This window comes from Battus philenor, unplaced genomic scaffold (assembly GCF_028537555.1).
Source record: "Battus philenor isolate CCGP_79_NKW_IND1 unplaced genomic scaffold, ilBatPhil1.0.hap1 SCAF_10, whole genome shotgun sequence".
Lineage (NCBI taxonomy): Eukaryota > Metazoa > Arthropoda > Insecta > Lepidoptera > Papilionidae > Battus > Battus philenor.
The window spans coordinates 1,345,069-1,370,793 of NW_027181662.1; the positions used below are offsets into that span (position 1 = coordinate 1,345,069).

General features: G+C 29.3%; 1 protein-coding gene and 1 non-coding gene across 2 annotated transcripts; one reads left to right on the top strand and one right to left on the bottom strand.

Annotated features, from left to right (window-relative positions):
• The first annotated feature begins 1,445 nt into the window (after positions 1 to 1,445).
• LOC137925575 (glutathione S-transferase 1-1-like) lies at positions 1,446 to 24,455 on the top strand. Its single transcript, XM_068769040.1, has 5 exons — positions 1,446 to 1,502; positions 18,960 to 19,101; positions 21,383 to 21,583; positions 22,871 to 23,076; positions 24,211 to 24,455. The coding sequence occupies exons 2-5, from the start codon at positions 18,961 to 18,963 to the stop codon at positions 24,308 to 24,310; spliced, it is 648 nt and encodes a 215-aa protein (XP_068625141.1). The 5' UTR covers positions 1,446 to 1,502; position 18,960; the 3' UTR covers positions 24,311 to 24,455.
• On the bottom strand, positions 15,272 to 15,343 carry TRNAE-UUC (transfer RNA glutamic acid (anticodon UUC)). Its single transcript has one exon. It is a non-coding gene; the product is annotated as a tRNA-Glu (tRNA).
• Positions 24,456 to 25,725: the final 1,270 nt, after the last annotated feature.

The window sequence follows — 25,725 nt, forward strand, 5'->3', positions numbered from 1 at the left end:
AGGAGAAGCTCTTAAAACGGGGGCCATGAAAAGAAAAAACAGACACATAGTCAATACATAAGATTCCGGATTTTAGCATTCACACAAAAATTATCAAGTTAATTTTTTCATTTCTAGACTTAATTTTTTGTTTAATGATACTATTATTTTCATTCATCAATATCCTATTCTATTACTTGCAAATTTTTCTTCGTCACAAACACAAAAATAATAAAAATAGATCCAGTCGTTCTTAAAAATGTTAACCACAACTGGCTAACACGACTTTATCGTATATATGTAGATATAATTAATTAAACAAAATACTTATATTAATAAATAGATCGCTTTATAGACTATAAATAAATAAAAGATATATTAATTAATTTTCATACAACTTATTTAGTATCTATTTAATAAATTATATATGTAATTTATGTAAACATATTTCATTTAATTTCAAATCCTAAATATTATTCAAGTAGGCATTTACATGCGATTTCGAATCGCAGATCATCTTGACATTAGAAGTAATAAGCTACCACAGGGTCGGAACGCTGATGTGCTGACAATCCTATCAGAAACTCAATAGTTGTTATTTTAAATGAAATTTACAACTTTTTTGCTTCACTTGTACATCATAATTTCAAACATGTAAGTGACTAACCAGCGAAATTCTACGCATTTTGATCAACTAAAAACTCTTAAATGCTATAATAAGTTTTAATTAATAATATATTTTTTAAGTCTAAGATATTTTGTGGAACTTCATTATATATAGTGCGTACACATCTTCGAAAAAAATTATTTGATTAATACATTGTTTGCATTTAAAAATATGTTTAACAAGCTTATTAATTGAAGCTCATTTATTTATTTTATATTCTTTATTGTACACGCTAGGACACATTTAAGTAGTTTTATAATAATAAACAAAAGTGTACAATGGGCGGTCTTATCACACGAGGTAATCTCTTACAGACAACCATAATATGGAAACAGAAGAAGTATAAATGATAGGTAGATAACGTATATAAAACATACGTACATATGTACATAGCATATATACTTATAATAAATAAGGTATAATACACATAAATATAATACAATAGTTAATAAAAACATCAAACTGATTTAGATCGCTTGCCTCAGAAAGAATAAAGAAATAGAAGGAGAAAAGCCTTGTGAATTAACAGATAAATAATGATAGATCTTGTAAATAGTTTATAACCATTTTCTTTAAAAAAATATAATTTATGAATAAAGAAATATTATCTAAGATGTAACTTATGTTTACGGCCATATTTATTTTTTCTCATCATATCTAATATCATAAGAATTGAAATACGAAGTAAATACAATAGGACGGAAAGTGGTGCGTCATGCTATGTAAGGAAATTCTGCAGCGGCGACTGGCGAGGGTATATAACGTCGAACCTCCATTCCTCTGCAGTTACTCTGTCCATTTCCTAACGCCGGCTGCGCGCTTGGTGTCTATAGCTTTAGCAGACTACAGAAAAAAAAGTAAGTTTTTTTTTTGACACCTTTGACATTTTGACAACTATTTAAAAAAAAGAAGCGCTTTTTTCGCGCGCTTATTTAAGCTGTATTAAAAATTTATTACAAGTTTTTTTTAATATTTTAAAAACGATTTTTATTTATTCATAATTCCCATGATTCTATTAAGAAATTAATTAACATGACGAATAAGTTTTTAATATTTTAAATAATTGGTATGATACATTAACAGATTAGAAAAAAAAAGGGATTTTTTTACACCTTTGACATTTGAGCTATTTAAAAAAATTCGCTCGTTTATTTAGACTGTATTATAATTTAATTACGATTTTTATTCAACACAAAATTTTACTTAGACATTATTTTAAAATATTCATAATACTAATTCAAAATATATTATGAAATATTTATTTAGATAAACAATTGCCACGATTTTACTAAGTCATTAACAAACAAATTTAACTTGACGTAATAGTATTTAATGGTTATTTAATAACTGTGTCGTTTAGAAAAAAAAGTAGCTGTTTGGAGTATAATTTAACTTTGTAATATTTTAACTTCGTTTTATGAATAAATAAGTTCTATGCGTTTTGTAAAGGCCACAACGCCATTACATCAGAAGGTTATATGCACTTAAAAGTGATTTTTTTATCTATAAACTGTAACAATGTAATGTCATTACTTAACAATATGACTTTGTGTTGCCTTGAAAAAAGCTAAAATGAATGCTGATAATATTTAAAATTTTTTAGGTCTATTTACAAGACTTACAAGTTTTTAATTTTTTTAATAGTATCCTAAAAATATTAAATAATGTACTCGCTGTTCCACACCAGTCCTTTTTAACTAAATAACTCTCTCTCTCTTTCTATCTCAAGTTTGTTGAAAAAAGAAAATTGATAATTATTTTAATTAAATTTACCTAAATAAGTTAAAAGAGATTTTAATTCAAAATGAAATGAAGTTTATTTCAATATATGTAGTATACCACGAAAAGAAATATTAATTTTTAAATTATGCTGAAATATTTTACGGAAAACAACTATGTTTTAGTACTATTGGAAGAAATATCGTTGATTTTGGTCAATACGATGTTTAATAGTCAATTAGTAATTTAGCAGCCAAACTTCTAATTAGAGAAAGGAATGACTTTGACATTTTCATTGTTATCACGTTTTTAATCTTTATTATTTTTATTATCTGTTTGTTTTAATCTGCGTAGACCAATTAATGCTGGTTACTAATAGATCAGTTAAACATATCGTTATTGTTTTTAAATAAGTAGAAATGTAATCACTATTTATTTATCTGCTTCCTAACATGTATTCTTGTAGTAAAATCTTTTTTACAATTTGCCGCCATTTTCATATAACCAAAAAAATTACGTACGTACACGTTGATTCCTTGAAGGCTCTTTCTTAAATACAGGTTGATTGTTTATATATGACAAACCTTCACATTAATTTCAAATCACCTGTGTATAAAATGATCACTATATATGTTACATTAATATTTTTTTTCTACTGACAATACAAAGTTCGCAATGGCAGCTGGTAGTGATTTGAATTTAGAATACGGTTTAATGTATTATATTATCATTACGTTTTTTGGATATATAAAGTTTACCATACATTAATTAAGAAATGAGCTATACATTCACCTATTTTAGGCTTTGAATATATTTATAATCATCTGTATAATAAAGCATGCTCTAGATCTTCAGACATTTACTTTGATCTTGATCAACATTCCCTCCATAGTCGTCGTTGTTTTAGCCCATAGTCCACAAAGATATATATGATATATACCATAATCGACACGGTTGGCTGAAATGTAAGCAATGTGGTTTTATGGTACGCAGAAGATGCTGCTGTCCATCCTCTGGAAACTTATTTGTGTTAATGCACAAAGTGTGAATTAAATAAGATTGTATCCCGGAAATCAATTCCGCAATCTACAATTACAAGTCTCAGTCTTTATCGCTGGTCTACCGCTATTAAGCTATATAGCTGTCCGCTATTTTGCTACTTTTTACGTTTTTTTTTTTAATGATTTTACTGCGCATGTTCTAGAATATTTTTAAATTTGCAACATAGCTGTTCATTTAAAAGTTTTTATATTTAGTTGTAATAATTTGTGCAATATATAATAAATTTCGAATTTCGAATATCAAATGGATTTATAATTTTTTTTGTTTTTATCTAGAATCATGATTCAAAGATAAGTGTCAAATCTTCCAGTAGTATCGTTTTACTTTTAAATATCGTACGAGACATACATAATTGAAAAAAAGAGGTTGTAATGTATTACACGAATTTTGATATTACGTGGATTGTCACTTGTGATAAGTGTATTGTATTTATCAAAGATATCATACTCGTACAAAATATTACGTTATCATATTTTCATATCGATTGCATAGGTCGATAACAATTATTTTAGCTCCTTACTGCAATAGTATGATTAAACAAAAAATGTATTTACACAGTTCGAAAAACAAATTTAGACAAACTAATCTGTGTTAATTTGTTTAATCTATAGTAGTATGTTACACATCATATAACATGAGAGAATTATGTTTATCTGTTAGAAAAATGTTTTTATAGTTTTTTTTTAAATCTATATAGGCAAAGAAAGCATTTGACATCTGGCACGCCTAATGTTAAGCGATGACGAGGTTTACGATGCTACATGCTTGCTTAGAAACCTATTCACTTGAAGCCTTGAAGACTCTTAAGTTATAATTGTCAGGAAACAATGATCCCGGTAGACTATTCCATTACTTGGCTGTTCGCACTATAAAAGTATTAACAAAACGCTTAGTGTCAAATGAATTGTCACGAATATACCGTTCATATCCAGTTGCATTATCCTTCATGCAAGGGTAAGAGCTCTACTTCTGGATATAGGCCTTCCCCAGAGGCTTTCAATAGGGCTGGTAGGAAGAAGTCTAATTCCAGGGTCACAAGGTTGTTTCTCCTCATTATCACTTATTATTATTGATTTATTTATTAACACACAATGCAAGGGGAAAGATAGGTCCCCAAAAAGCTAAATTATCAGTCTTATTTTACTTTAGTATCTCTAAAAAAGATCATATACATGTTCACATTGAAAAAAACGATCTAAAACTATCTCAGGAGACGCTGAATGTAATAAATTATTTAACACTTTAAAACAATTTTTTTTTTACAAATTTTTATATCAATTCTAAATCTATATAGATTATAAAATATAAACATGTAGAATTTCATAGAACAAAACATCATAATTGATGTTAAAATAAAACGACTTAGAATTGATTCTTATATCAATAGATAAGAACATTCTCGAACGCCCGCGATATAACGACCAAGCGATATAAAGCCGGTGCTAACGAAGTGAATATACAATACCACGCAAACGAGGTCTTAGTCAAGTGTTTTTATGTACATTGTTCAAGCGAATGATTTATTTAACCTAAGTTTACAATGTTATATCATTTATTGACAACTCCATCTTGTTATAAATGCAGAGAAGTAATAAATGAGAGGACATTATCGTCATGTTCGCCGATTTACGCTATTGCAAAGTATAGGCCTTCCCCAAAAATCGCCACGAGATCGGTCTTACGCTGCCGACATATAGAGCCTTCTATATTCTTCTACATCCAGATCTCGTAGCGAAATTCCGAGAAACGCCCCCTATATTCATTGCACCCTGGATGGAATTAAAGCCTTCTTATAATGCCGTCGTAAGCTATGTCTCTGATCGCTATGTCATCATCGTAAAATCAAAAAAAAAATGTCTTCAAATCATCATTTAATTTATGCTTCATCAGTCTAATAAGCGGAAACCTTATGGCCCCAACGGCGGTAGCACAGGCGATGCGCTTCGCCCATTGTCTCTTCAATAAGTGGTTATTATGCTCTTGTAATGTAAATTTCCTCCACATTACTATGAAAACCAATGATATTATTTGTAATTTAAACTAATCAATAAAGAAGTAGCTTAAAAACGTTTTCGGTAAAAACTAAATGTTACATTTGACAGCTGACATTTATTTAAATTTGACAGCTGTCATTTGCAACACGTATTTTATAATTATTTCAGATAACGGATTTTATTTTCGACAATTACTTACTTTAGGAAAGAAAGCAACATACGAGATAATTAGTTATAACTATAAAAGTTTAACATGTAAGCTCATGAGTCAGCAAAGAGCTTTATAGCTTTTACAACACTTTACAATAGGATCATAAAGTACTTAATCATTGTGAAATATTACATTCATTAATTTTTATATTAGAATGCAACAAGCCAATAACTTCTGACTGTACAAAGTCAGCAGGCACAGACAGTTAACAATATTTAATTTTAATATTTAAATAGTAATTTCAATTTTGAAAACGACTTTTTATCATATTATCATTACGCTATTTATTATTTCTAAAACCATTGATAAACTATTTGCAGAAAATAAGCTATACTTTCCATCTTTTAAAGATTTTATTTATTTATTTATTTACTTTATTGGAGATAGACAGTAATAAAAGGCAGTAAGAAAGTACAAACTTAGAAGCTTAGAGATATAAAATTAGTAACAGTTGTTACCTTATAACTATCTCACTAAGAACATATAATGATTTACAGTTAAACAATGACAAAACAAATAAGAATAAAAACACTACCAAACAGGGATCAAAGACTATGATTTATATATTAATATTATGTTTGTTTATAAATTTATATTATGGTTTAAATTGCATTGTATGTACTCGATAATTTCGAACGAAATTGTTTTTTAAAAGATACGAGAGAGCACGAGAATATATCAATAATATATGAATTAACGTATATAACCAACCATATAGACTTTAGTATTAAATGGTTAACACGTGACATTGAAAGAAATTATACACAGGCTAAGGAGTTGATTTAATTGTTATTATATATTATTATTGTACTTTCAGTCGACATATTTTACAGAAAAACCGATTGATTTTTTCGACCGCTCCGGCATTGATTTTGTATACTAAATGGCAAAAGATTGTTTATAGGAAAAATAAAAACTTGTTAAAAATGTAGTCGTGTGAATTTAACTTAAAAAAGTGACATTACTTTCCGGTCCCCTTAATATATTATAATATTAATAAAGAGGTTATAATATATTATTTTATTACCAACTTAAAAACGGTCAATGAACGAATTTTAATGTCCAGTATTACAAAACGAGTTTACATATCCAAATATATGCGGCTTTGAGATTTTAATCGGTTTTCCGGTTTTGACTTACATTAATGCTCAAACATTGACGGTTAGTTTATTTAAATCTGGCTTTTTCGAATGTCTTCATTTGATTTAAAATGCCTAATTAAGTTATAATATATGTTATGGAGTGTTTTTGAAAAAAAATCAGAAATCAACAACAGATGATGACGTGTTATCCACACTTGCAGGTTCTGAAATAGTGCGTTCGAAACTTACTTTTATTTATTCAGAATTATTGTTTTATTAATGGTTCCCCGTTTCTAGGGACCTCTCATTCAACACCTATTTATATGACAGGGATTTTATTATCTATATTAATTTTTTTACTTCCTCTTATTATTTTTATTCCCTTCTTCCATTCCCCGCAATATCTTTCTGTCTTTTTCATTCCATAATTGATTTTATTTTTCTCTTCCGCTCTTTAAACCATTCATCCAACCTCATTCACTGCAGTTAGGTCTTATTGCTATTTATAATATCACAGATTTTATTTTCATTTTACTCTTATACATATGTCACAGATCTTTAATTTATCACGATTACAGTGTTGTTATTTCTTTCATTTTTACTTATTAATTAATTCTAGTTCTCATTTTTTCTTGCCTGTTTTACTTATTTATTTTTATTCATCATATAGAATTATTGTTTATAAGCGTAAAAACTTTAACTATCTCATTTGTTTTGTATATATAATCTGTGAGAAATAATAATACAGTACGAAAAAGTATTTTAAATTTTTGTATTAACATATTAAAATTATTTATTATTTATCATCTGTCAGTACAAATATTGTACTGTCAGGTGTTATTGATATATGGCATTCGAAAAATAAAAATTAACGCGCCATATTTCAAAGTGATCATTTTACACCGGTGAAAATGGTTGTAAAAGGTTTAAAGATTTTTAATGACATATGATATATACATTCACCACTTTAAAGCAATTAATCGTGTTTCTGTCATTCTTTTTGACACATAATTTTTTTTATAATTAATTAGGCCTTTTAACGAAACAGATAATGAAAACATACTATTGACAGTTGTAAAAAATGTATTTTTAAAATCAATGCCTGAAACAATCAATAACTGTTATTGTAGTCTATTTATCGCATAAAATGCAAGCAATTTTGTAAATCGTATATTTATTCTTTAAAAAACATCTAGTAAATATTATAAAACGTTTGGTTAAAAAAAGAGGAATGCAATTGGCAAAGACGTTGACAATGACAAAAAAAAACAAAGAGAAAAATGGATTAATTTTTATTTACATAGATGTGTAATTTTATTTCTTAAATTCTTTGGTATTATTATGTTTTTATTGCATATGCTATTAATTTTCTAGGTTCTCGAGGTTTTGATCAATTTAGAATGATTTATAACTTTATTTATTATTACATCAAAATCAAAAATTCAAATTAAAAAGTGTTTTTATTGAAATAGGCTAATAAAAGCACTTTCGAATTGTCAATTAATAAAATGTCAGCATTGTTGCCTTTACAAGAAGCTCTGCTAAAAAGAGCCGGCGAGAAACTCAACAATTGCTCTTTACAAATATAGTTTTATAAAGAGCATCGACATAATTTAATTCCATGCATTAACATCAGTATAGTATCCTTGAATAGAATAATATACTTCTTTTAATAATATTGGTTTTATATCTCTCCATTGACAGAACTGAAATTATTTAAAGTATTTTATTGTACATACGTATAACTTATGTCTTATGATGAATTATTATCTATTAATATATTAAAATAATTTAATTTAAAATTAAAGAGGTTAATGTACGTTAGAAACTTGATATTCAAAGTCCAACAGATTAGAACGGGGTGTAAAACAATGAGATTTTGTTATCTGATCCTGAACAAAAGATCTATTTGACGAGACTTGTTTTTCTGGTTGCAATGTAGCTCTTGTATTGTGTGACTGGCATTCAGTGTCGAAATGCCAAATAGAAAACAACATTTTGTGGACTGAGGAATGATATTCTTAGGTACCTAATTTATTTGTAAAACAACAGTGTAATATATACACAAATAAATAAAATTGGAGCGTCTGTTTGTGATATCAAAATAAACGCTTTTTATAATTACATTTTTTTTTAATTATTGTCTTTTTATTCCGGCTAATGGCTGCACCGATTTTGACAGGACTTATACTGGTAGGTAGCTGATATAATAAGAGGTAATTTAGGCTACTTTTGCTTCAGAAAAATTCTTAAACAAAAAAAACTTGTTAAATTCAAGGCGAACAAAGTCACGGGATCAGTTAGTTTAGTTAGTTAGAATGTATTGAATGTTTTGTTTAGCCGGTGATTTAACAAATTTATAAATAAATGACACATTAATCTTATAATAGATAGTGTTATACATAGCAGACTGCCACTTAACTAGCGCAGCTATATAGCTTTCAGCCATTTTTTTAATTCTTTTTTTAATAATTTTACTGCGCATTTTCTAAAATATTATTAAATTTGCACATAGAGATTTATTTCATTAAAATATTTATAATTATTTATGTTCTACTTTTTAATAATATGTACAATAAATAATATATTTCGAATTTTATTTCGTTTAATTACATTATCCTTGATTCAGTCAGATTTAGAGACATCCATTAAAAGGCATAGATATACCCAAAAGATGCCTGTAAGAAGATATACCATAATCATACGTCTGACACATATCGTTCTAATATTAATAATTTGACAAATCATATTTTAAACGTTGACAAATTAATGAAAATGTTTATATTTAGATTTAACTAACTTTTTTTTAATTTCAGCACATATATACTTAATACTAGGCATAGGTTTTTATTTGGCTAGTGGTTTTGGCTAGTGGTTTGGCGATCGCAGTGTCGTATTGGTTCGATGACGCTGCTGTCTGTATTCCGGAAATCTGTTTATGAACAGTGGATATCCTATATGTGTGATCTGTGGTCATAAGTTTCAATACGCTGGACTACTACTGCACATTATACATTCTTATCATTCGTGATCTCTTGTCTTAGTGGTCGTGGTCATGGTCATGGGTTCTGGAGCCCACGATGCTTCGAATTCGAGTGCCGGTCTGGCGTTAAAATCAGGGAGGAGTCAATAGCCTCCCTGATAGGCGGAAAAGATAAACAGTCATTCGTATCCCTCTGCAAAAAAATCGCAAAAAGTGCGATAGAAATAAACAAAAAGCAAACACAGTAAATAAATAGATAAATAGATAAAAAAAGACAAAATAGAACCAAAATGATACATAAAATTGTGATAGAAAATAATTATAGGATATAAGTAATAAAAATGTAAATTGAAAATGTAAAAAGAAAAAGGGAAAGAATGATAGATGAACAGAGCAAAAGTGATAGAAAGCAGGAATGTAGCATGAAAGATAGATAATAGACCGAAAGAGAAAGTAAAGTATGAAAGAAGAGAGAGATAATAAAAAATTATGTGAAAAAAAATTAAATTGCCAATAAAGTCCCTGTCCCACCAAAGATAGGGTTACGAGAGGCTCCCAATAGCGGAGGCCATGAAAAAAAGCCCACGATGTTCGCACTAAACATTGCCATGTAGCTCTGTGTTTAGCGTTGTAAGAGCATTCATTGACTAATAGATATACATTACAATAACTAAAAAATATATTTCTTCCCGTAACTAAGAATTAGGATTCTGAGATAAGTGTACGTAAAACGGTTTAGTAACAATATAATGAATCAATTTTAAAATATCATCCTCACTGACTTAACCATGATAGCAAAAAACAATTATTACACGCGTAATTAACTTAGTGACCTTGTATCATAGTTTTTTTTGTAGAACCAGGCAATGGACATAAACTTTTTGCCGGTTCTATGATGTCAGTTCATCACGACTATTATTATATCATTTTTGTTTTTTTTTTATAAGAGTTTAGTTTAGGTTTTGTTATATTTTCCTTTTAAGATTATATAATTACATACAATTTATTTGATTTATTACTTATAGAATAAAGTTTGAATTTTTTTTTAAATGAAAACGGGTGTTTAAGTAGGGTTACTTTTTTATTTTGTTAACATTTTTTAATATTAGAACGATATTTGTTGCCAGTTTCAACCAAACATTTGATATATAATTAGGCTGTAATCTATAATTAAAATTAAATCTGTATAATATATATATAGAACTGAAACTCCGAAGGCTTTCTCTGCTTGTTAACTTTTTAGTAGATGTAGTATATGTAGATGAAATATGTAGTAGTGTACTTTTGGATACACAAGTATTAATATCATATATCAAAGCTCTATATATAAACTGCTTGCATTAGTAACTAAAAAAGTAGACGACCTTGTATCGACCTGGTAATAGACAGAGTACATATAGCGAAAATCAATAACAGCCGTTAATTATTAAAACACCAACTGTAACAAAGTAATATCAATACTTTGAATATGACCTTGTGTTGCCAGGCTTAAATAAATGGCGTTGATTATTAAAAACAATTATACATAATTTTCATATATATACATAATTTTATACAATTTATAAATATACATACATATACATATATATACTCCTCTAATTTTTGTCATTTTATATTCATAAAAATATATATATGCAGAAACACAAAATTTCTTTAACAGAAAACGAACTTCTTCGAAAAATACGCTAAAATATTATAATTTTTTTTCATATCTTAACAGAAAACTAACATAATCAAAAGATACGCTAAATTTTCTTTTTTTTTTTCTTTTTCATATCTTAATGAATATTCAAATATATTTTGCGTCTGTGTGTCATCAATTTTCAATGCTAAAAGCAAAATTATTATTACATTTTTATTTTCATATAGTTCCATCATATAGCAACGTCGCAGGCTACCATAAAACTAATCAGCTGTGGGAAATCCCACGTTATCACAGTAAAATGTCGGTGATGAATATATTTGCGGTCTTAGATACCGGATACAAGATTACTGGAGGTTTTTAATATGATATGAACACGTCACTGCGTATACTTCTCTAATATTAAGTTTTTTTATTCTCCGTATTTGACTGCAATCATTCACAGAATATTAGTCAATATGTTTCTTTTCCTTTATCACGTTTAAGACGCTACTAAGCGGTATACCTAATCCTTTTTGTTTCAATAATATCTATATAATATCGAAATAAAATTAAAAATATAGTGGTCGAAATGCTTCAGAAGTAATTCAATGTCAGTTGGAATTACGGGTTCGTTTTGAACATTTTAAAAAAAGAACTGCTTTATGAAAAATGTATTTGGCGGGAACTTAAAACACAAATAGAATACATAAAGTAAAAATAGCCGCTTTTGAAATATGAAAAAATATATGAATAATACATTTTTAAAGATCATTGTTACAATGGGATGTGTATATTGCTGGTTTTCTTCTTTCAATTGTTCTTATAATAAAAGAAAAATTCTGTTTACCAAAAGAATGTTGGAATAAAATAAAAAAGGAATATTGTTTTTAACGTCTAACCTAAAATAATTTCAATTATATTAGTGCAACGATTTTTTTCGTTGACCATTTATATTAATTACGACTCAAATTTCTTTTTACGTATGTTATTCATTAAAAAAAAATTACGTTTGACACGTAGAAAATATTATCGTTATCATGTTAATATAGTTATATTTATTTAGGACAGTTATATTACCTAATATCAATTTTCTGTTTGACATTGAAGCCATATCGCGTCCATATTGATTTTACCACAGATAATAAATGGTTGGATAAAAACAACGGCGTATACTTCACATGATTATATTGCCGCGTACGAAATATTACTTAAAGTAAGATATATAAAAGATAATAAGCTGAACATGATAAATGTAACATTTATTATCTAATAAATCTTAAAAAGGAAGCTTCGTTAGATAAATAATCTTCAAAAAATATTTATTTTACTCACTAAAAGGAAACGAAAAAGTTTATATATTTTAAAAATATAGAGTCACTATGAGGAAACTTGAATTTAGCATCCGAATCATTTCGTAATGCGTTATACATACGGGAAAGCGGTTAAACACGAATGAAATTACACAATAACGTCTTAACGGTAAATTATAAAAACTGGATCAGTTAACGCAACTCGAACCACTTTCAAGTACTCCAACTTCGTTACTTCAATAAACACTTGACTAATTATCTCTATAATAATTAATGTAAATATTTATTACTCAAGACAAATATAAATACTTTGACCAAACATTGAATGCAGTCGTTTCATAATTATGTTCTTTTTTTAAATCATATTTGTAGACAGATTACAAATTTAAAATGGCGGGAATCTGTTTTGACATCCCGTTTTGCAGTTTTTAAAAATACTACTATTAAATCGCAAACCAAAGAAATTTTAGAGTAATTTTTATTTATGAAATCGAAACAATTTCTAGTTGTATTGACTTTATAATGTTAAAACTAAAATAGGATTCAAATTTGATCTGTGACAAAATTTCTTCTTCTCTTGATTTTAAAAGAAAAAAAATATGTTTTGGATAGTTATAGTGAATAATTATGCTAAATATATTTAAATAAGAGTAACGCGGTGAATAAATTTCACATTTATACCAAAACATCAAAAGCAAGTTCATTAAAAAAAAAAAAACTTAAAAGGAAATCACATTACACCGTAAATGATTTTTATGTCATAATAAAGCTTGAGAATGAACCGCTTGCACTCTAACTACTGGATTAAATTTATTTGTATAACATCCAAAAAAATCCAACACAACGCTGATCCCGGCGAAGTCCGATTTAAGCAAAATAATTAAAAATAACGAAGATAACTTTATACACACTTTATAAAAATGTTTACATCGCGATTTTTACATTTTATTTATTTATATTGTCATTTGAAATGTGTTACTAAATCTCTGAATCAGGCGCAAAAAAGGTCAAAATGATATCGTAAATAGTCTTGCTTTCAAAATAATTTTATAAAAACTCACATTCATTACATAACAATTTATTATCTGTCACAAAAATATATCTTATCATTGAATAAGTAGAACAATGTTTGTCGGATTGTTGACGCAACGTATTTACGTTTTAATTTTATTTATGATAAAGTCTAAAGCAAATAAAGACTTGAAAACAATGTCGATTTGAGTGAGACCTAACCGCAAGAAAACTAATTTTTATGTTGCACATTGTTACGCTGAAATATCTTTCCTAATACCATATAATAGTACTATATAGTTAATTTTACATAATTATCCACTTCGGATCATTTATATTGATTATTTGTGGATGTCACGTCAAAAAAGCCAATAGAACTTCTTATAATGACATCTTACAGCCCAAAATAACCGAATTTGTTTTTTTTTATATCTTTGACACATGTTTTTTAAAGCCACCAATAATCCTCTGCCGGAAACCGGTAGAAATCTTTTATATTCTTAAATACGTTATCATCGCTACTATTTTTATTTTTCGTAACCGCGAATTGCTAATTTTAATTTTTGTGTCAAATATATTGATATCTAATAGAAAACTCTTATAGGTTAGGACCTAAAATTCTAAAGACGTGATTTATACCGGCGATTAAAGTATTTATGGCTAATACAGAGTTCAGCAAACCTTGGATTACTTAGTAAACTAGTTTTGCATCATTCCTTATATGTGCATATAAAGTTTCAAAATATTATTACTTATTTATTATTATTATAATAATATTCGCGAACAGAACAAGTTTAAAATGGCGGGAAACCGATTTCATATTTCGTTTTGCAGGTATTCAATTGACATCTATTTAATGGCGAAAAATAATTCCTTATAAACAGTACAACCAAAGAGATTTTAGTGCAAAATTTTGCTTTTAAAATCGATAAACAAACTTCTTTATTGACTGCTGCTTTATTAATATAAGTTTAATTTAATACACCGATGATAAAATCAAATTATTAGTAAAGATTTGTCTAAATATGTACATCTTTTATTTCCCTAAAAGTCTCATAGGAAAAATAGTTTATGTTAAAATAAAAGCACTTGAACCAAGTTAAATTTTATATTATTATCTGAATTAACACAATGTGTTATATTTCCAAAATATTTTGTAAAGCATCTTAGTCCGCCATTTTGATTAAAAACTGTTCCGAACTAATTTAAAGGTCCTTATTGTAATAGAAGCGACATCTATGGAAACTTGTTAGTAGCTGTGATCTCATTTAGAACCCGTTAGAACCCGTAGTAGGTTACATCAATTTTATTTACGGAAAGAGACCATTTTTGGGAGTTAAAAATAAACACCTTTCAACTTTTTTCAGCTTTAATAATTTTCAATATTTTCCTTTAGTGGTTATATACTTATATACATGAAATAATAGAAAACTTAACCGTAGTAAAGTTTGAATAATTTATTTGTATAAATTATATTTAAAAAACATTTAATTATGATTAATTTTAATATTTTACACCGTAACATTATTTTTATTTGTTTTAAAAAAATTAAATGTAAACATAATATTAAGTTAAAGAAATAAAAATATATATAGAAAACATTTACTTAGTTAATGAAAAAAAATGATTTTCCCGTACCGGGAATCGAACCCGAGCCTCCTGGGTGAAAGCCAGGTATCCTAGCCACTAGACCATACGGGATTTGAATGACGTTCTTAAATATATATACTAAACATAATTATTAGTATTTATTTTAACAATTAAAGTTTGGTATTAATTTACTTAAATTATTTTAAATTAACATAAATCATGCCTAATCTTAAGCTTTGATCTAGCACATTTCGATGACTTGACTCGCTATTGAATATTTAATTTATAAGAACCATTATTATTTAATTAAAATTTTTAATATATAATAAAATTAAAATGTAAATTTCATTAATGATAGACTACTAGTTACTTCTGTATGCTTATCAACGTAATAACAATTGACAATTGTGGGAAACCGTTGTTCAAAAAGCTTTTGTGTATTAGAGAAACTTTTTTTATTACCTCTAACAATGGAATTTGTCTACAATTCATACTGAGTTCTCCAATACTTTGTTATAACTATAAATGATAGATATATACGTGAAATTATATCCAAAATAAAGAGATTATTGATATTTCATTGACCTTCAATATTTTATCTGTGCACTGCCCAAACGTATAACTGTCAGTTATTTTGACATTTAGTTCGCAAAGATACAGATAAAGATAAAATTCATCTATTCGACATTGGACTATTTTTAATTTATTTTATTTATGTGTCTACTCTCTTTCAAAGTTTTATAGTTGCGGAAAAGAAGCAGAAACTCTACAACAACACATGTTTTAATAAAGTTTAATAATACAGAAATATACATATACACTTTATAAGATATAACCTAAATAAAATCAAAATAATTAAGCGGCATCACTGCTGACTGAGGATTCTTGTCATTTAAATATTCCTTTATTCAATAATAAGGTTTTTCCGGCAATTTACTTTTAATAAACGTGTTGAATTTTGTTAATGGTAGTCCAATTATGTTATGCGGAATGACAAATGAATTAGATACTTGCAGTAACAAAGTATCTTTAGTTTTTAAGGCAGTTTTTCACGGTGTCATAAGTATTGTATATATAGCAATAATTGTTACGATTCATTCATTAAAAAAACGATGAAAATTCCGTTACGTGACAAATTTGAAAAAATTATTATAACAAATTTTTAAGATATATTTTAATTTAATTAAATAAATATGAGTCATTATTATTATTATTTCTACTGTGGCCGTCCACAGATAGACATAAACCTATAAACGCGGTTGAAATCGGCTAGCACAGAGTTCCCCAAACTTTTTTGTGTCGTAGACTCCTTGCCATGTTTTTTCGTGTTGGGTAGACCCCCTACTTACCTGATATTGATTTCCTGTAAATTTCTAACTGTAGTGAAGTTTAGTGTTAAAAACTTAAAGTACACATGTTAATTTATACATTTATTAATTGAATTTGAATTAAAACTACTCAAAATAAAATTTTGTACCTGTTATGTAAAATATACGTAACATATTAATAATTTTTTACTTCATAGGTACTTTTATAAATAATGTAAATGTTTTGATATTATAGGATAGTATGATGTAAGTAAATAGGTACTATCAGTATATGTGTTGGACCCCTATTTTCATTTCATGGACCCCCAAATTTATTTTCGCTGACGGAGACCCCTTGCAGGTGGTCATAGACCCCTAGGGGTCGATATAGACCACTTTGGGAATCACTGGGCTAGCATCTAGCTTCTTCCAACGAGTTTAATTAGCTCATATATCTATCTTGTTGCTTGATTTCTCACGTTATGCTTGATTATGTAATTGTAAATATTATAGAGAAATAAATATGCAAAGCTGTAAAATACTCGACAATTTATATTAGAGTTACGAACTGTTAGCGGAAATGCAATTGATTAGTTCAATGTCAACAATTCATTCCGACAATTCGATATAGTAGGTTTTTTTTTAAATCAATTCACCATGAAGGTCGCAACCTTTTTTTCTAATTGTTAGAAACCTTTAAAAGTGAAATACGGAATCGTTTTTATCGAGCCCACAAATGGTGCTTAATGTATTTCTGTAGAGAAAACAGGACTTTTACGAAATAATGTCACTTAGTACGGTTTTATAAACACATCCTGAGGGAAAGTAAAACCTCCATCAGCACCATCGCAGCGCTGGTGTCATCCTGAAAATTAGATCAGATTTTTTTTTTATTTTCGGGAGATTAAACTTCTAAAGAAATTTTATTTTATTATTAATTTACTGTTGTTTATTGTTATATATGATTTATATTTTGAAAGTTGTACATATCTTAAATAGACATATGTATCAGAATGTTTATTTTTTAAAACGCATTGCTACATTTTAATGCACCTGCATCTAGTGTGTTTTTATAAATCTATGTCGTTGTCGTTTCAGCCTATATACGATCACTGTAATGCATAGGTCACCCTGAGGTTATCTATGTGGGGATATACCATAACCAAGGTTTCCTCAAAAGCCTTCCAGCTTCGCTACTTTAAAATACACCAACACCTCACTTTGCGTCGTGGTTACGTTCCAAAAAAACACGACGCAAATTAAAACGCCGCAAAATGAACTAAGATTTTCTATAGCAAAACATGTAAAGATCGAAAATGAGCAAAGTAAACATATAAAAAACAAGAATAATAAATAAATTGGAAAAATATTTACCTTTTTTGTATCCAGAAAGAACACGTAATTTATATAAATTTATTATTCTCTTCTAAAAAAAGCACAACACACCACGTAATTGAAACTGAACTCTTAAAATTAGCAAAACAAAGTGAAAATAAAACTGTATTCAAATTGCGTTGATTTTTAGTTAGAAAGGGTATCCCCGAGTTTTGAAGGCATGGCGTGGGAACAAAAGTGTTGCCATCTTTTAGAAAAAACAGAAAATTGCAAAAAAAAATTAAAGACTCGAAACCGAAACAACGCAACCTCGAAAATCTAACGACGAACAGTGAAAATTAGTACTAATTAAGCAGCGACGCAACTTCGAAAAAAACGCAAAACGAATTCTCTTCGCCCTGCTATACCAAACCCGCGGAATCTGCAAATGCCATTTGTGCAGCAATGACAGTATGGTAAAAAAAAAAACATACCATTATCGCCACGCTTGGCAGATAGTTGGCAATCGTAGTATAGTATTATAGTACATAGTGGACGCTGCTGCGTTATCTACAAACTCATTTGTACGCAGTGGCAATCCTATATAATTAATGAACAAAATGTGAATTATAAAAGATTGTAATCTCAGGAACCAAACTCGCGTTCTACAATTACAAGTCTTAGTCCTTTACATCGAGTTACCGTTGCTTTTATAAATAAACTAGCTGATCCCGCAAACGTTGTTTTGCAAAAAAAAAAAATTGATATTTTAATTTACAAATAAAAAATAAGGGTTAATCGTAGAGGGGTGAAAATTTATGGTTGTATGTATTCTTGTATGCTGTATCATAAAAAAATAAAAACAAAATTTCGTTGAAAAAAAAAAATTTTAAGTGTGAACAACCTTTATCACTTAGGTGTATAGAAAATAGATAGTAGCCGATTCTCAGACCTACTGAATACGCATATTAAATTTGGTAAAAATCTGTCATGCCGTTTCAGAGGAGTTCAAGTTCGAACACCGTGACACGAGAATTTTATATATAAGATAAATCAGTCTTGTAAATTAAATAAAAAAAATTAGTGTAAGTATAAATTTTTCACAGGATGCCCATAGACTTGTACTACGTACCCGGATCGGCCCCGTGCCGTGCGGTGCTGCTGACAGCTCGTGCCCTCAATTTGAACCTCAACCTGAAGCTGGTGGACCTTCACCACGGGGAACACCTCAAGCCTGAATACCTCAAGGTAAAGAACGTGAATCCAATATTGAGGCATCTAATGAACGTAGGATACGTTTATATATTTAAAGTCAAAGGCATAATGGCTTTATTATGTACCAGGGGTGGCCATGCTCTTTGATACTCCGATTTTCGAAATTCGAAATTTTTTGCAAGCCGCAATTAAATACGCATTTAATACACGCAAACGAAATTTTTTTTACAAAAATTATATGACAAAAGTACAAAATCTGTTTATTGAAGTTATATGTAATGGATAACGTAAATGACAGCACTTGTAATAATAATTAAGATGCCGGTTAGATAATTATGATCCGTGTTTGGATTTCGCTAATTATATGGTGGAATAATAATAATAATTATTCACACCAGTAATTTGTTTCGATTTCCCAGGAGCTGACATAGGTAATATAAAATTAAATCAAATATAATCGTTCAAAGAGTCGCATATAATTCGCGAGCCGCAGTTTGGCCACCCCTGGTATATAAGATCATTACAATCGTCAGTATAGTTCCTCTTTGACCTCAGCTTAAAATATACTTTATTTCGTAACGTGTCATCTATTGACAAGAAGTAACAACAAACTCGGATGGATTTGTAACTTTTTTTCTTATGATAGTATTAACAAAAAATGTATTTTTTAAAAATTAGAACAATCAATTTGCAAACATAATTATCCTGAACATAGTTTTATATACAACCTCATTTGTACCTAAAAAAACTCCCTTTTTTAATCTATGTTTGACATAAGTGTCAACAAATGACGTAATGTCAAAGACAAATCTAAATTTCAGCCTTGACCGTAGTCATTTATGTTTTATTAATTATAACCTCAATATTTAACTATGGAAATATTCAACAATCTCTTACAGGTCAATGACCTATCCTACTCTATGAAATTGCATCATACCGGCCGTTTGGACCAAACAGATTTATTTTATTTCTAACTTTATGAATGTTAGTAATAAAGTTGATAATAGCGTAGCAATTTCTTCAAACGTGGCCTTAACACTTATTTCGAAGGGAAATAACTCGCTGGCATGTCTTTAGACATTCCACAGTTGCAATATTCAATATCTATTAGAGGAATATTTTATATATACATCATGATTGTTTATAAATGCTTTAGAGATATTTATATATAGCTCATTTGCTATAAATATGTATATGATACACTCTATTCCATAATAAATAAATTACCTTTATTAACATTCGAATTACTACACATTAAAATTAATTATTATTTGTCCCTGTAAACTTTGTATTGACAGAAGTTATTGGCGAGTCGCATTACAACACAAAAAATAAATTAATAAAACATTTTTTGAAACCATTACATTATACAGTGTGATTTAAAATAGATATAAAAGCTATACACCTATAACTGATAACTCTGCATATGCTATTTTAATTCTATTATAAATTAATCTCTTATTAATATTTTTTTAATAAAAACTCTTTTTCGATTACCGTTCATATAGTACTTATGTCAGTGTATAGCGTCCCTTATGAAGGATAAAATAGTAAAAATCGTAACATATTTTACAATGATAATTTTATTTATTGATTAAACATCATTGTCATCATTATTTTAGTCATAGAATGCCCACAGCTGGACATTAGCTTTCACAAGTAGATTGTAGTAAAATTTTGTTGTCGTTTGATTTATGTATTAAAATAAACAAGTTTAGATAAGTTTAACATTGATGTAATACTGTGATCAAAAAGTAAGGTGAATTTGTTAACAGAAATATTTTTCCAAATCTATTTCATTCACTTCAAAGTAATCCTCGTTATATAAAACTTAGTTTTGCAGACGCTTTTTTAGTCCAAAAAAAATTCGGAATTGTCTTTTTTCGGTATAGGCTTCAAGACTTGTTTTTAAGGTTTTTATCTCCTCAATCGCTTAAAAACGGTGTCACCTCGTTGGCCTTTTGAGTTTGCTGAATAGCAACACGTCTTACGGAATCAAATCGGGCGAATACGAAGATTGCGGAACGATATCTCCAAAGAAAGGAAAGTCGCCATCAACTTTTGACAAACAGACGCTTGGCAAATATTATAGACAGTCTTATCAACCTAGGGAACGAAATTTCTTACATTCCTAATGCCAGAAGTTTAATTGAATATTTCACTTTACTTTTAAGTCATAGTAGGAGGTATCGAGTATTTAACAAAAGAAATATGATAGAAAAAATTGAAAATAGATTCAGTTAATGTTCACCATCTTGTGGATAACAAATCTGTTGAAGGACAGAATATAATTGTAAGCGTGACTTCCTTCCAGCTGAACCCACAACACACGGTGCCTACGCTGGTGGACGATGGGCTAACACTGAGCGAATCGCGCGCCATCATCACCTACTTGGTGAACAAGTACGGCAAATCCAGTGGCTTGTACCCTGAGGATCCCCGCGCCAGGGCCTTGGTAGACCAGCGTCTGTACTTCGACATCGGAACACTGTACCAGCGTTTCAGTGATTACTTCGTAAGTATTTTTTAATATTTATCATCAACATGTCTTTATCATCATCAGCTATCCTGGAATTTGCAAAAGCCATTTGAACAGCAGTGTAAGTTCGAACCTAAAAAAAAATAGCAAGAATATTCCTTTCACCGAGTTGAAATTAACTTATTACGCATTTTTCGAAATTACACCTACAAAGATGCGTTCAGTTAATGTAAAATGTATATTTATAAACTCTAGTTCTAGATAAAAAAATAGCTTGCCAAGAATATTGTTTTAGCATGTTAAAATTTACACAGAATTGATTTTATGAACACCTACAAAAGGTCCCACCACGCGAAGGCGCGTGTTTATTATTTATATTAGAAGGTCATTTTCTATACGTGACTAATGTAATTGCCTGGTATATGCATTGCAGGCGAAGGTCGAAAAAAAGGCATTCGATACACAATAATACACGGACATCCGTTTATTATAACTGTAATTTGTGATGGCGGGAAATATTTATTGACAGTTGACAGCTACGACCGCCATTATTATTGTAGGTGGCGCCATCTACATATCTCTCACGGTATGTTCAAATTCAGCGCCGTTCTACGACCAGGACACTAGCTTGAATCTCCGACTAAAAACTAAATAGTATACAATTTGTTTTTTCTTTAATTATGTGCGCCGGACATGAATTCCATAATTTACATAAATTATCATGTCACCTACAGCTTGAATCGTCATCATTAGTTTTTGTTTCAATTCAAATCGGCGTGAACTATCACGGCAATATAAAAATTCGTTAGAATGACAGTGGTGACATCATCAATCACAATCTACAGAGAAATATTATTTTTTATATGTAGATAGGTACGCCTACAGCAAAACATAAGACTTTTTTATTTATTTCGTATTATACAATACAAAGTAAAATATGTTTGTCTATTGCGCCTGTACAACGGTCTTATCTAGGTTAGGTTAGATTTAAAAGTTAATAATATCGATGAAAAGAATTTTAGGTGTATAGAACCTTCGTCGTAGCAGAGGTTCTAGCCATATTGAAATAAAAAAGTTGTCTGAAGTAAACCCTTTAAATGCACCGTCGTCTGTTAACAAGACTAGATAAAAGGTCCGATAAAAGGTTCAGGTGGCAGCTAAATAATATTAAACAGCTTTCCAAATTAAAATAATCTAAGCTATAAATTAATAATAGATTAGATTTAATACAATCGCTACAGCGATATTACATGATAAAATAAACTAAAAAAAAATTGTTTTACATCAAAATGACAAGACTAATCAAAAAACGATTTGTTTCAGTATCCCCAAGTGTTTGCAGGCGCACCTGCTGACAAGGACAAACTGGCAAAGGTTGAAGATGCCTTGAGAATCCTGGACATATTCCTGGAGGGGCAGAAGTACGTGGCCGGTCCCGGACTGACCGTCGCTGACCTGAGCCTCATCGCTGGTGTTTCCAGCTTCGAAGCCTCCGACATTGACTTCAAGAAGTTTGCTAACGTGAAAAGGTGATTACGAAGAAAAAAGTATATTAGGCTTACATATTTGCATTCTTTAAGATTTATTATTTACGGATTGATTGGTGATAACTGTACAAGTTTTACGTTGCTGAATATTTAGCTCATTTGCTGTCAATTACTGTATAGTATAGCAATTTCAAAAATCAAGTGTTTCAGAAATAATCAATGACGTAATAATAATATAAAGTAAGCCTTTTCAAACTTACGAAATTTCTTAATGGTTCCGTTTTTTGAGCCTTCCGTTTTTCTGAATAATTTATTCACATAATAATTCCTATTTTCTCACTCTTCTTGTATATGTCTTTATATCTTTCACTTGTTCTTCCTTTTTTTGATCGCATCTCTCTCATTCTTTATTACCTTTCGTACATTGCTATTCATCCTTCACCATTCCTCTTAGACACTGCTGTTTAATGGAATCAGGCGTTACCTTGCGGAAGTCCATCCTAAGTAAAAAAAGGACCAATATTTAGCCACTTCAGTACATGCAATGGTAGTCGTGCAACAAAGTGCACCGCCCGCCAGCCCGCTGATAAATGCGCATGCGGCAAACAATGCGAATTACACAACTGCCACCGTTAAATCACTCAACACGTGTTTCACCCCTCCACGGGGCATCTTCAGGAGTTATGTTACACCGATTAGTGCCAAACACAGAGTGAGCTCATTGCGCTTTGTTGCACGACTATTACTGCATGTGCGGAAGTAGCTAAATATTGGTCTTTTTCTTACTTAGGATGGACTTCCGCAAAATAACGCCTGATTCCATTAAATATGTTTTCTTATGCTTCATTATTGTATCTATTCTTCTATTTCCTATTACATCATAGATTGTTTCTTCCTTAATGTTTATTACCCGACTATTTTCTTTTCTCTTTATTACTTTTTCTATAGCGTTTCAGTAGTACTCCAAAATTAATAATACTACATATCAAAATTTATTATTGTTTAATATTTTTCCTAGCAGACTTTGTAAATTTAAATTTATTTTAAGGAAAATATTTTTAAAGAGTTACTAACACTATTTGCTAGTCAAACACAATCACAACTGTTGGCCTAAGAGTTTAATTATAATAAGAGTTTAATAATAAGAGCCAAATTAATCATTAAGTAATGTTCCAGATGGTACGAGACCGTAAAGACAACAGCACCAGGTTATCAAGAGGCAAATGAGAAAGGCCTGGATGCCTTCAAGGCACTCTGCAGCGGAGTGAAGAAGTAAATGAAGAAGTCCATGATCCGGGAAGTCGCGTCCAAATGCTAAAAGCACCATCACCGCACCACACTCACTGCCGCAAACAATAAACATAGATTATGTAATACTTATAGACTAAGGCACGGTAAATAAATTATATATTTAATTTTAATACGACTTTTATTTTATCTTTTTGCCATTAATACTTTCACATTTTATATTACACAAATATATATTTGTTTTTGTTTATGAGTTCAAATTTAAATACATTAATAATAATGACGTACATGATAAATACAAACAATAAAAATATATAAAAACGCAGGAAAATTCGAGCAAGTATGTATTTAACTACTCTTAACATATGCCACATGTAATAAAAACCGTTTTACTATGCAGAATTTTATTTTTAATAGCTCAAATTATTAATTATATAGTTAAGAATCTTTTATCATAAAAAAGTTAAAATGACTAAATTGTTAGTTTGGCCCACATACACGACTCATCGATTTTGAAAATCGATAATTTTAAAATAAAATAAGTTAACGCCATCTATCGATGGATTTCCAGTAACACAATTATAAACATATATTAAACAATTTTTTTTATTTGTGTTTGATACAATATAGGATATGGATGGCCAAGCTCCTTGATAGTTCGAACCAATGTTCGAAATTCAAAATTTTTTGCGCGCTGCAATTTAAAACGCAATTTTTTTTTTCAAAAATTATATTTATTGCAATTATATGACAAAATTAGAAAATTTGTGAATTGAATACTTAAGATGCCGGTTAGTTAATTATGACCTGTGTTTGTATTTCGCTAATTTTATGGTGGAATAATAATAATTATCATTCACATCAGTAATTTGTTTCGATTTACCAGTAGCTGATATAGATTATATACATTTAAATATTGAAATAATTCGACAATCAATCGGAGCCAAAAATAGATACGAATATACGCAGATCAACAATATTGATTTTCGTTACTTTTTGTACTCAGACGCGTTTACTTTATAATTGTCTAAAATATACTCAAATATCTAATGTATTCAGGAGTTATTTTGCGAAAGTCCATCCTAAGTAAGAAAAGGACCAATATATAGCTACTTCCGCCATGCAGTAGTAGTCGTGCAATAAAGCGCACCGCCCGCCAGCCCGTTGATAAATGCGCATGCGGCAAACAATGCGAATTACACAACTACCACCGTTAAATCATTCAACACGTGTTTCACCCCTCCACGGGGCATCCTCAGGAATAATGTTACACCGATAAGTACCAAACACAGAGTGAGCTCAGTCCGTACTCAAATGTCAAAAAAGCTACAGATATTTATTACTCCCATTAATTTTATTTATCAAAAAAATACACCTTTAAGTGTGGAGTGGTTGCAGCGGTTTGGTTTTAAGAGTTACAATGCACATAACGGTCATTACGGA